We start from the raw sequence: 13,111 nt of genomic DNA, 5'->3' as shown, positions 1-13,111 counted from the left end.
CGCCAAGGCTCTTCGCACTCTGGGAGGAGGACACAACGGAGTTGTCAACCGTGATGGCGAGATCATGGAACGGGCAGTCCTTCCCCGGGAGGAAGAGCAGCTCCGTCTTGCCAGGGTTCAGCTTGAGGTGGTGATCCGTCATCCATACTGATATGTCTGCCAGACATGCAGAGATGCGGTTCGCCACCTGGTTATCAGAAGGGGAAAGGAGAAGATTAGTTGTGTATCGTCAGCGTAGCAATGATAGGAGAGGCCATGTGAGGATATGACAGAGCCAAGTGACTTGGTGTATAGGGAGAATAGGAGAGGGCCTAGAACTGAGCCCTGGGGGACACCAGTGGTGAGAGCACGTGGTGCGGAGACAGCTTCTCGCCACGCCACTTGGTAGGAGCGACCGGTCAGGTAGGACGCAATCCAGGAGTGAGCCGCGCCGGAGATGCCCAGCTCGGAGAGGGTGGAGAGGAGGATCTGATGGTTCACAGTATCAAAGGCAGCAGACAGGTCTAGAGGGGTAACAGGAACAACCTTAGGCGAAACAGCTATTACATATGTCGTTGGACATTGATCCAGTCACGATACCATGATAATTTGACATGGGAGCAAATGGCGCAGATTTTGGGGTTGGATAATCCTTGCGAGAATTAAAGACAATGGAGTCTAAAGGGTAATCAATTAAAAATACTCCTTGCAAACTCAAAGAACCTTGGGTGTTTTTCATCTCTTGAGAGATCTTATATCGTCTTATTCTGGAGTAGTCACGAGGAATTAGATTGAAACAAACAATTAATGATTTGAGGAAGGACTGTGCAATTATCGCCATCATGTTTTGTTTGTAGTTAAAACATTTGGGTTGCTGATTAAGATGTAGTAAAGTGAAGGCTAAAGAAATTGACACTTTCTCTTCCAGAAGAATGGGGATAGTCATTTTCTCTCTATTTGAAATGTTTGCCAAGACTATTGTCTTGGGAGAGCTGTTAGTGAAATTCTGCAGTGTTGTTAGTATAAAGGTTTTCCGGATTAGGCTGTAAGAGGAGCTACCAAATGAAATAAGGGCTGGCCATTTTAGTTTATTTTTGCCCTATGGTTTGCAAATACCCTCACACAACACACTTGTTATGAATATTTGTTAGTGTTTTAATACCACGTTTCACTTCTTGAATGGACTGTTTCATATGGGTTTAGTGGGTTTTTCACGGGTTAGACCAGTGCTTCTCAATTATTTTCTGTTACGCCCCCCCCTAGGAAGAAGTAAACATTTCGCGCCCCCCAACTCTCCGCCGCGACTGTAAATAGTATAATTTGTCTATAAAATGGTTATATGTACACCTCTGCATAACATTGTATCCTTATTAACATTAAAGAAAATAAAAAAGAAAGAAATATAGATCAACTTACAACAAATAATACTTTATTAACATTGTAACAGAAAATACTTAAAGTGCATCAATTTGCCTGAAATTTAAAAAAAATGCAACCCTTATTTAAACTGTAAATTTTTTTTGACCATTTGATACTGAAAAATAAAATTAAATATAATCAATAAATAATAATACATTCAAATTGATCAGCAACATTAACTCAGGAGCACAATATATGAAACACTTTGACCTATAAAACAAAAATGAATAAAACAATTTGTGCTGATTATTATAAATTTTTTTATCAAAATGAGGAAGTCAGGATTAATGGCTACAATGAGCACGTTTTGCAGTGCACAGCTTTTCGAAGCAGGGTTTGAAGCATGATACTGCAACTCTCAGCTCCTGCTCAATGTTTAGCTGGGACCTGTACTTGGTCTTCAGTGCAGCAACAGCAGAGAAGCCAGTCTCACAAAGAGATGCAGTCTCCACTCTTAGCCCTCTGCCCTAAGAGTGGATACTGCCTCTACACTCAGCCAGAATTCACTCAGTGTCTGTGATGTGAACCTCAGTCTCAATGTGGAGTCAGATGTGATATCAATGAACTGGTCCTCTGCAGAGCTGAAACCAGTTGGAGCTGGTGCATTGAAATGATCTCTCACCCATTCATATTGGGAACTGTTTTCAGGGAAGTACTTTTTAAAGAATCCCATCAGTGATTAAATATGCTCCTTAATATATGGAATCACTGAGGTGGCATCATAGTCAGTAGTGTCAACAAATTCATGCAGGTTCTCGAATGAATCAGTATTTCCTTCATCAAGTCGCCTGCCCCACATTGCAAGCTTTCGAGTGAAAGAGCTGATCTTGAAGCTGTAGATTTAGTTCATTTAGCTTTCCAAATATGTCACTCAGGTAGGCCAGTTTTGCCAGGAAGTTCTCATCAATACATTTTTCTGCGAGGTCATACTTGTGCTCCTGCTCCGAAAACATTCTTATCTGCTCTCTGAGCTCAAAAACTCGGGACAAGACTTTTCCTCGTGACAGCCACCTTGCTTCACTGTGAAACAGCACAGCTTGATGTTCAGCTCCCATCTCCTCACAGATAGCAGAGAAGACTCTTGTTTTTAGTGGTCTGGTCTTTATGAAATTGACTACACCTACAATGTCAGTCATAACCTCACTTAATTCAGAGGAAAGGTGCCTTGATGCCAGTGCTTCTCTGTGTATAACACAGTGTGTCCACTCAGCATTAGGTGAGGCCTTCTTGATGAGTGCCCAAAGTCCTTTTCTCATCCCTGCCATGGTCTGTGCACCATCACTGCAAACACCAATGCAGTTCTCCCACTTTAGCCCATTCTCAGTCAGGAAGCAGTCCAGCATTTTGAATGGCTCTTCAGCTGTGGCTCTGTCTCTGACATATTTACAAAAAAGTAGATCCTCACACAGGGAGTTTGTCATGTCAAAATGTACATAAACGATAAACAGTCTTTGTTGCTGTCAGTTGCTTCATCGAACTGTAAGGCAAAAAGTTTGTCTTTGAGTTTACCAGCTGTTCTTTAAGATCGTTATCAATGTCATCTATACGTCTGGCGACAGTGTCATTGGTGACAGTGTCATTGGACTGAGGGATAGTTTTTATTTTTGCAGCACTTGCGTCATCCAGCATGACAGAGACCATGTCTAATGCTGCAGGCAGTCAGCTCCTCTGCTATGGAGTGGGGTTTTCTGCACTGAGCAATTTGGTACGCCACCTTATATGATGCTAACAGTGCTCGCTGGTTTACTGAAGTAGCATTCACAAAGCTGGACGATTGTTGGCAATATTCGGCACGTTTTCGCTGAAAAAACCCAAGAGGCTTATCAGCGTGATTGGGGTGTAATGTCTTTAAGTGACGCCTTAATTTATTTGGCTTCATGCTGTCCGCTGCCAACATTTTTAGACACAGTAAACATACCGGTCTTTCCTCGTCTCCCACCGTAGTCACAGTGAAGCCAAGCGCTACATACGCTTCGTCATATTTCCTCGTCTTAGCTTTCGGGAGACTTTGTCTCATTATCTCCGTCTCTCTCCGCCATTCTTTTCATCCCAGTTGAATATGTTTCCATGGCGTCTCTTAAGGGTTTGTTATCTGCACTTCATATCTCCTGCTCTGTGCTGTGTGCTCTTGTTCGGTGCAAAAAAAACCTACTCCCTGCGGCAAAAAAAAAGCATGTTCCCCTGGGTCACACGCGCCCCCCCTGGCATCGCTCCGGCGCGCCCCACTATTTGAGAAGGACTGGGTTAGACAGACTGCACCTTAAAGGGGCACACACATGGAATTTTCTGAAGTTTGGGTTCAAGTTTTTTTCTTTATGGAGTTGTTAAGGGTAGTGATTCTTATTCGATTTGTTTTTTTAACCAGTAGTAGTGTTGTTTTTTACACATTACTCAACTGTGCCCGTAATTGATTTGGACTTATCTAAAATTGTTATTTGGGGTATCAGGTTGATTGAGGAGGTCTACACACTGCTGCATTTATAGTAATTTAGATTAAGAATGCATTGAGATACTGATATGTAATTATAATCGTGATGAGGAAGTTAATAGTAGAATTATGGATATTTCTACTGTATGTTAACATAAATGTACATTCTGCCAGTGTCGATGTGTGCTAAATTGAGGGTTTTAACTTTGAGTGATAGGACCAATGTGAATCACCTAAGAATTGTTATTCTAAATTTGGTTTGGATAATTAATTGGGTTTTGATTATGATTTGTAAATTGACTGATTGATTTCAGTAAGTTGTTAGTATGTTAATAACTATATGAGTGAAGCAATTAATGTATTATGGATTGATTGTTTTGAGTGTTGTTATGCTAATTGTGACATGGGTAAATAAGTTGTGTACTAAAGATATTGACACTATTCTCAGCATGTCCTAGTGAATGAATGGAGAGGGTGAACTCTGATCCTGAGAGTGAAACTGATCCTAATCTATTTGACTATCCATTACTAAATTACATTTTTGATGATAATGGTAATACTGAGGAACTATGCTTGTCCTGGGTCATGTTCATTAGACTTAAACCGGGAGGCACTACCTGGATTTGCCCAACAAGATATGCTAATTTGAGTTTCTACAGATGGTGTTATGGGGATGGAAATAGTTCTTTCCACCATGCTGATCCATTGGAGTGTGCTAGATAACTAAAGCTTATTTTTATTAAACTCCATTGTTGCATGCACTGCATTATGCATTAAATATTTGCTTTTCACTGTCAATGAAGATATAGCCTTGAATCATATAAATTGTATGCATCTTTTGTTTTTCTTCATTGGTTCGTGCAGGTGACTGTGTATCATGACCTCCCCAGACAAATTGGTAGAATGCTTAGAATATGTGTTGGAGGTTGAAATGGGAGACAGTGCTGAGTTTCTTGGGAGGAGGCTGAGCCCGTGCTATAGCAGCCGGTCACATGCAGGAACCCATGCAATGAATTATTGCTTTTATGCTTAACAATGTATGTACTTTCTACATGTGTATTCATGTTTTTAAACCTTGTAATTTTCTTTTAAGTTGAGAGAATTCTCAAAATGGGGGAATGTGAGAGCAGAAATTGCAAGATTATGCTATAATACTGTTATTGCATCAAATGGTTGTTTTCTGCAATAGAATAGGGTTCTTAGAAACTCTCATGTGTCTGTGTTAACACTGACAGTAGATTTACGAAGCCTTTGGTGATAAAACCTACAGCATGCATTCCATAGAATGAGTTGGTGTTTGTGTAATGAGGTACCAGGGAGAGATGGCTCGGGTATGGATAATGATGAGAGGAAGCTTGTCTTGGGGGCCAAACTCTGGTTTCTGTACAATAAGAACAGACTTCACGGCAAATGCTATCTGGCTGGGGGATACTCCTTTCTCATATATCAAGTCACACCTTGTGACCCATTCCATACATCTGTTATTTGTCATGTAGACTAAGAGGGTGTATCTTTGCTATAAAAGATCTTTGTATTCTTTGTGTCGGGGCTCTCAGCCAACAGTCAAGACTGTTGTGCCGACCAGCCTCGCTTATTGCCTTATTGATACGTTTTGAACAAAGTAATATCCTGATTGGTGATTGACCCTGTCTCTCCTCATTATTGATTAGAATTTCCACTACACAAGGCGCCGGTGGACGTCAGTAACTTTGACGAGGAGTTCACAAAGCTCAAGGCAGTCCTCACCACCCCACAGACACCCTACTTCCTCACTGCCGACCAACAGGAGATCTTTGCCGACTTTGACTTCTCCTCGCTGCCCTGACCTTAAACATACACATGTATAAAATGACGGACAGATAGACGAACGGACGGACAGGACTAAAAGCCAAAATGGTTGCTGCTCCACTGAAGCTGGTTCCTTTACTTCAATGTGACAAACAGCTACCTGTGGCTGAATGAGTACTGACCAGACAGACCACTGTGATGTCCTCTTGGGCATGTCATCTCTCCTCAGGGCCATTCATGTTCCTATGCTCTGTGGGTGATGATGAGCACTCCACCTGAACCTCTACAGCCTATCAGAACTCGGAGCTTGGCCTGCCGATGACGATGAGACCCCAGTCAGTTACACTGAGCTGTAGAGAGGGGACTCCTCATCCATGGGAGTGTCAGCCACTCTGAGCGGTCTTCTGTTTCTCTCTGCCTTATTCAAATCTGGATTTGTATGTTGGGGGTCAATATTGACTTTTTTACTTTTGTCTTGTTTTTGTTTATTTGTCTTTGAGGTTCCCACTCCATATTGATAGTAGATCAACTAAGTTCAACATTGATATTGCCAAATCAATACTTGACATGCCACTGTTTTGTTACTGTGTCAACATGAATTAGTAGGCCATTTTCTGCACTTTCTTATTCATTTGTGAAACTTAACAAGAGTGCTTTGTTTCAAACATTGGCACCAGTGCAATAATGAGCTTTTAAATTAGTTATAATTCGAAGGATATTGAACAGACCAGCACTTCATAGCACTACACTTCCAATCATAAGAATCTTTGCTGTAAATTAAGATGTTTTCCCATTTATTGTAACCCTATTACGGTCTTGGATATACCTAATTACTAACACTGATTATAGATACTGATGTTTGTATATTTAGCCTGGGAATCCAAATTGAATCGCCATAAACTAGCCTAGGAATGCATGAATGTCATCTTCATGGAGGAAACAGTCCCTGAAGATTTAAAAAAAAAACTTTGATGTGCATTGTGCTACTTTGTAATCAACCTATTCAATGGGTCCATCTTGGGCTGCTTTGGGCCACTTAAACATTTGCATGTCATGTTGAAACTGACATGTTCCTGAAGTACCGTTCTAAAAGACTAGAAATTGTAAGTAAACTTTCGGAAGAATTATACAGTTTGTTAGTATTCCTAGGGAGTAATTTAAATTCAATACCAGTCATGAATATGTTGCCATCTAAATGTATATGTAATATGAATGTACATGCTTTGCTACTAAAATAAATATGCTGTGAAATACAATGAAATAAAATACTATTGTGTCTAGAGATGAGACAAATACACGTTTTTCTTTACACAACATGAAGGAAATGTAAATTAATAAATATCTACTGCTCATTAAGCATTTTTCTGAAATAAACCATTCCATTTATTGATAGGACTACTGCATTTCAAAAGATTTCTTAAAAAACAAACAAATATTGCATAAATTACTTTGTTCATAAACAGTTCACACTGAAATCAGCACTTACAAGACCAAACATCAATGTATATAAAATCACATCACTTATCTTAAAATTCTACTGGAAGAGCCAGAAAGATTTTCCAATACTATAAAAAGTTGACAATATTACCATTATTGCTAATTTCTGTCATGTTTTTCTATGCTCTCCTATTGCACAGAGGATAAGCTAACGATTGAGTTAGGGAAAACACATAACATTGCACTCCTTTAAATAAGATATGTCTTCGCTATTATAGTTCTCTACGATTATTCCTAAAGTTACAAAAAACTAGATGTAAAAATCTCATGCAAACTTTCTATGTTCCAAAATGGACGTTCAAAAAAGTTGATTTGCATCAAGAGCGATAAACCTGTTTACAAAAATAGTTGTATGACATTCTGTCAATTGAAAAAGTGAGATGATAAATTATTGAAATGAATGATTAAACAAGTATGGAGTTTCACCCAAGATCATTCTTCAAACGTCCTCTGGTGATGGTGCAAATTGTGTGCTTTTCACATTTACTATACTTTATAGTAATAGATAATAAAATCGCAAATAAATGGCATACTACCATTTTATAAGAGGTGTAATAATTTGTCAATGGATCATGGTACTCCCAAAAATATATTGATATAATTGAATTACCATTTTAATTAGTTATTAATTTGCCATCACATGGCTGAGCTTTGCTTTCATATTAACCCTGTTGCCGGGAAGCTTTGAGCTGTAGTGCACCCTTAAAACCTGACAGGCCTTTTTGTACAGATTAAATAAAACTCAACTATTACAGTAAACCAGACATTGAAAATGTGATATTCCTAACAATATTTCAATAAGCAAAAATACTAAAATGGTTAAGAGGAATGTGCTTCTGGAAATCTAAGGCTGTGCATACACAGGCAGCCCAATTCTGATATTTTGCCAAGAATTGGTCTTTTGACCAATCAGATCATATCTTTTACCCATAAGTGGGAAAAATATCAGAATTGGATTGCATGTGTAAACACAGCCTAAAGACTGGATTGACTGAGTCAATCAGCCACTTGGTGGCTACAGAGCCTGTGTCAATGCTGAATCGATATTGGGGAAAATACACCAACAAGGATTCAAATCATGCTCTCAAGAATAGACAGTTTTACATCAACAACAGTATATGAAAGTACCTTTATACTGTATTTACAACAGTTAGCTTATAGCTTAGTAAACTCAGGGAATAGAAAAACAGGCCATAAGTGAATTAACTTTCTGTTAACCTAACTGTCAAGGAATTATGTGATCTGTAAGTGTGTTCCCTTCAACACAGAAGAGTTCCCTTACTTAGCTCAAATTCCTAATACTTCAGTGATATTTTTGACTCTTCACTCTTAGAAATTATTCTTTGGCCAGAGGAGGGTATTGGAGTGGGTAGGAGTGTAGTGGTTGTCAAAGGCAAGGGTACGTTGTAAGGATAGGAAATAAACATACCAACACTAAGAATCTCACTACTATTCACAGGCTCACAGCAATTACCTTTCTTACCTAGATTGAATATCTGACCTATTTGTTTCAATAAAACTTTTCCTGTCTTCCTGACAAATAAAAATTTTTCATGTCACTAGTCAACTGAAATAAATACCAGGATTGCGCTCAAATCCATTGAAATCCACTTACATACTAAACTGGAATGCCTTGCACTCCTGGTTCCAAAAAGTTAGGTGACAAACTGAAGTAATGAGAGGAGTTCATAGTTCATTTGGATGTCTGTCTCATGTAAAGATACTTATAGAAAGGAGGATGTAAACACAATTGGAGGAATTCTAGGGAAGGAATGAAGAACTTGAGTAGACGGTGAGTTAGTTAGCTTGTTTGCTCATCAGATGGGGTCGTTGCCCTCCCTGAAGTACACCTGCTCCCACACTATGGCGCCCCAGTCGCAGAAGAAGCCCCAGAGGTTGCGCAGCGCACCGCGGTCAAACGGATTCTCGTCGGCGCCGCAGTGCTTGAGGTAGGAGATGCGGTGGCGCGACATGAACTCCCAGGTGGTGGTGTTGAGGGAGACCAGGTAGAGGTGGGAGCCCAGGAGTAGGAGCACGGTGAGGGAGAGCACCGCCACCACCGCCGCCGTACCCAGCAGAACGCCATTGCCACGCAGCCACAGCTGCCAGGAGGGCGCCGTGGTGAAGCCCGACCTGCGTCACAGAGAACAAGTGAGATTGGCCACACCTCCCAAACAGCAGTGCATCATATGATAAATTGAAACAGAAATTATCTGTATTATCAAGTTCTTCGATCCTGGTTGTGGTGACCCACAGGGTATGCAAATGTTTTTAGTTCAAAAGCATCTGGGTTGGAATAAAACCCTGCATTGCATACCCTGTGGGTCACCACAACCATGTATGAACGGGCTGTGAAGACCCATCTCCACTTACCAGGCCATGTGAAGGCCCCACAGCAGCACAAACAGCTGGACAGCCAGGTAGAGCACGAACCAGCGGTGGTTCCTCTCACCCACGCAGTTCTCGATCCAGGGGCAGTGGTGGTCGTAGCGACGCACGCAGTGCTGACAGGTCTGACAGTGCTTGGATCGCATTGGCTGCTGCTTGGGCACATGAATGGGAAAGGGGGGAGGAAGGAGGAGTTACAGAAAGCTCTTTCTGGTCATAAACTAGTCCACTGACCTGTACTCATATCATATGCCAGCAGCTTATCTTGCCATGACCATAATTGAGTGAGATAATCTCTTAACAGAGTGAGAGTAGATGGTGTGTCTGTCAGCATCCTAGGATTACATCATCACTCCTAATGTCACCTCAGGAATACATATGCAGTAAATATACATGTCAACAGGTGTACAAGGCTCAATACTATGCTCTTTACTGTTCACTATTTACATTAATAATGTTGGTTTGTCTCTGAATAATAATAACTGTGGCCTACATATCTATGCAGATGACACAGTTATTTATCCCTGTGCCCCCTCAGTGCAGCAGGCCATTAACAACCTTCAGCTTGGCCACAGCTTGCTAAATGTTGATCAAACCAAGTTGATGTTGTTCTCCAGGTCTTGTAAAATTGACCCTAAAGATCTGCGTACCTGCACCTTGAAGGGATCCCATATTGAGCAAGTTCCTCATAAGTATTTAAGTATTTGGATTGATGATAAGCTGTCTTTTAAAACACACATTGAAAAACTATCAAAGAAGCTCAGAATAAAGATCGATTTCCTTTATAGAAATAAATCCTGCCTTACTTTTAAAAACAGGAGGAAAATTGCTCAAGCATCACTCCTGCCAGTACTTGACTATGATGATGTAATCTACATGCATGCAGCAGCCTCCATTTTAAAACCTTTAGATTCAGCCTGCATTTCATCTCTGGAGACAATTTTAGTACACATCATTGCCTTTTATATAATTCTGTTGGCCGGGAGTCTCTGACTAACAGAAGGGCCCAACATCGGCTGCTATTTGTATATAAAGCAGTTCTCCAGAAACTCCCATACTATCTCACCTCACTTCTTAATTGGAAAGCAAGCCACCATCAGACTCGGTCTCAAGACTGGCTGGTTTTAGAGGTTCCGCGAGTCTCCAGAGTCCAGGAAGATTGCTTTTAGTTATTGTGCCCCTGGAGCATAGAATGACCTGCAGGTCACTTTAAGGCTTGACTCTCTGGTCTCGAAGGGTCAGTTCAGGACTTTAATTAGGAATGTGGTGAAAGAGAACTGCACTTGTTTTGATTGATGTGGAATTGTATCTGTCGCTTTTGAATTTGATTTGTTGTAATGTGTAATTGTACATTTATAGCGTTGTATTGAGACTGATCATGTTTATTTATTGTTCTGTTCCCAGGGCACCTTTGTAAATGAGACCCTGGTCTCAATGGGTTTCCCCTGGATAAATAAAGGTTAAATAAAATAAAATAAAAATACTATAGTAGCCCACTCCATACCTGAAGCAGACAATGACCACAGCGCCGCTGTCGCAGAGACTTGGCTGTTGGCGGAATCATGTCCTGCGTCTCCTCAGTGATGCCAAGGGTGAACTAAAAATACAGTACAAGTGTATTGTTTTTTAGCTGTAATGTATATCCTGAGCATTGATATGCATTACTGTGTTCATGTGTTGTGTGGTGAAGTAAGCAACACGCACCTGTAAGTCACTACCGTCAGATAGGACAAAGCCAGGATCCATGAGTGAGACAGCAAAGTACAGCAACACCGACACAAGGACCAGCAAGACGAAGAGCACAGGTTGGATGAGCTCTCCCCTCTCTTCTTGCTTCCGCAGGTCTGCAACGCAATAATAAATTAGCAATGTTTACTAACTAGTAACTACTACTAGAATGTTGGATAATGAAATACGATCAAATAAATGGCCACCAACAAAAACGCTAACAATGGAGCCTATGCATCCCATGACATTTTCACTTGCAAATACCAATTGCTTTCTGTGATACTGCATGAAGTGCTCAAGGAATGACATTCCAAGCTATACACGATCACGCAAAGGCTTCCTAAGTCTATGCCAACAGAGAGTAATAGGTCCTAAGTTATGATGGGTATGATAAGGTAAGACAGTTGTATTTATCAAATTTACAAGTAATGACTATTCATTCAAATCAATGGGTATATTTCACTAATTGGACTATATATAGCCTTATCTTACACAGACTGTGGCTTTATGAGATTAGTCCAACTGTCTTGACCAATAAGGACCGTAGCTACTTTTATCAGCTACCTAATTGGCTGCCTTGTTGATAATGTTGGTGGCACTATTTGATTAAAGATACTGGTAACCAATCCAAGATTTATCATCAGCATCGTTTCTAATGGGAGAAAATAAAGCACAGTGGGCAGAACAAGCAAGGAGGTGGGCAGAGCCAAGCACGAGCGTTTCAAGATCCTATTGGCCCGTTTTAGCATGTATAGGGAACGCATCCTTTGTAACGTGTGCGTGTGCAATAACTAATGTCGCCCTTGCACTCCTACACAACACAATTTTGGCAAAGGGTCAAGTCTACAAAACTTAGCGCGCACTCTGTTCGTAACATATTCTAGTTCTGGGAACATAAAACTGTATTGAGATCAAATTTCACCAATGAGAAAATATAGCAGAATGTCGACCAAGTTTCATCTAGCTACATCTTCTCCCACTTTCCTCCACGCACTGGCACTGGACTTCCTCTCATCACCATATTTGGTGATCAGTGGAAGTGTGGTTTGATGGTATGCGTTACAGTGTAATAATGCATATGTCATCTATGCATTACAGCTGTGCAACGCATACAGGCCTCTGAAAATTAATTTCAATATCATATTAATCCCGTGCACTTACCTGTATCATGTAGGAAGAGTATCAGTGTTATTACCCATGTCAGGATAACGTGTGCGGTTCTTACAATAAATCCTGACCCGAACACATTTTTGAACATCCTAGCATTCTTCAACACGTAGCAACAGACAGGTACCGGTATGCATCAGGTTACGAGAACTGGCCTACTATAGTTAGCTAACAAAATGCATTTAGCTAACTATCCTTTCTCACCATCGTCCCACATAACGAGTTATCTTGCCAACTAGCCCAACAGCTCGAGGTTTCTCTCCAAATGGCGACTGGAATGGTCTAACATCAACTAAATTCCAAAATGAACATATCACGCTTGCTGGTTAGACACATACAACCTTAAAACTAGAGTGCTAGCTACATTTCTTCCTAATCACCAAAATAGCGTTCAATCACTTTCGCTCTAATTAATATGATCAGAGCGTTTCTGGAGAGCTGCAATATTATTGTCCGGGGTTGCTGTCCTTCCTTCGGATACGCTAGTTCTATTGGTCATTGCATTCACGTGGTACATGTAACGTATGACATAATTGTGTACATATTTTTGCTGTGTTCATGTGCTCTCGGAATTTCATGTGCTATCTAAAATACCATAACATGAGTTTCAGACTCCAAAGCTGTTTATTGTAAACTTCCCAATCAGAAATATGAGTTGAACATAGCAACAACAATACAGTGTAACAGTAGGATACTGTACTGGAAACTGAATCATGT

At 40.5% G+C, this 13,111-nt stretch overlaps 1 protein-coding gene and 1 pseudogene across 2 annotated transcripts; one reads left to right on the top strand and one right to left on the bottom strand.

Annotated features, from left to right (window-relative positions):
• LOC121542171 overlaps window positions 1-6,856 on the top strand; it is a 49,374-nt pseudogene extending 42,518 nt beyond the window's left edge.
• A 141-nt stretch (window positions 6,857-6,997) lies between these two features.
• Window positions 6,998-12,856, bottom strand: LOC121541424 (palmitoyltransferase ZDHHC12-B). 2 transcript variants are annotated; one of them, XM_041850421.1, is made up of 5 exons: window positions 12,389-12,856; window positions 11,204-11,343; window positions 11,004-11,096; window positions 9,485-9,651; window positions 6,998-9,244 (listed from the first exon to the last, which is right to left on the bottom strand). In XM_041850421.1, exons 1-5 carry the CDS (start codon window positions 12,483-12,485, stop codon window positions 8,929-8,931), a joined length of 813 nt encoding a protein of 270 aa, XP_041706355.1. In that variant the 5' UTR covers window positions 12,486-12,856; the 3' UTR covers window positions 6,998-8,928. The 2 variants fall into 2 exon arrangements, with proteins under 2 accessions (XP_041706355.1, XP_041706356.1); XM_041850422.1 differs by having other exon boundaries at window positions 12,599-12,856.
• Between the last annotated feature and the right edge of the window lie 255 nt (window positions 12,857-13,111).

This window comes from Coregonus clupeaformis, chromosome 27 (genome assembly GCF_020615455.1).
Source record: "Coregonus clupeaformis isolate EN_2021a chromosome 27, ASM2061545v1, whole genome shotgun sequence".
Lineage (NCBI taxonomy): Eukaryota > Metazoa > Chordata > Actinopteri > Salmoniformes > Salmonidae > Coregonus > Coregonus clupeaformis.
The sequence above is the reverse complement of the archived record's forward strand: the minus strand, read 5'-3'. Positions and strand labels throughout refer to the sequence as shown.

What these genes read in the sequence shown, in the direction of transcription:
- LOC121541424 (XM_041850421.1), bottom strand. Translation starts at nt 12,485, where the DNA reads ATGTTCAAAAATGTGTTCGGGTCAGGATTTATTGTAAGAACCGCACAC. An exon ending in CTGACGGTAGTGACTTACAG is followed by an intron (nt 11,097 to 11,203) that starts GTGCGTGTTGCT and finishes CTGTATTTTTAG; the next exon opens with TTCACCCTTGGCATCACTGA. An exon ending in TGGGGCCTTCACATGGCCTG is followed by an intron (nt 9,245 to 9,484) that starts GTAAGTGGAGAT and finishes TCTGTGACGCAG; the next exon opens with GTCGGGCTTCACCACGGCGC.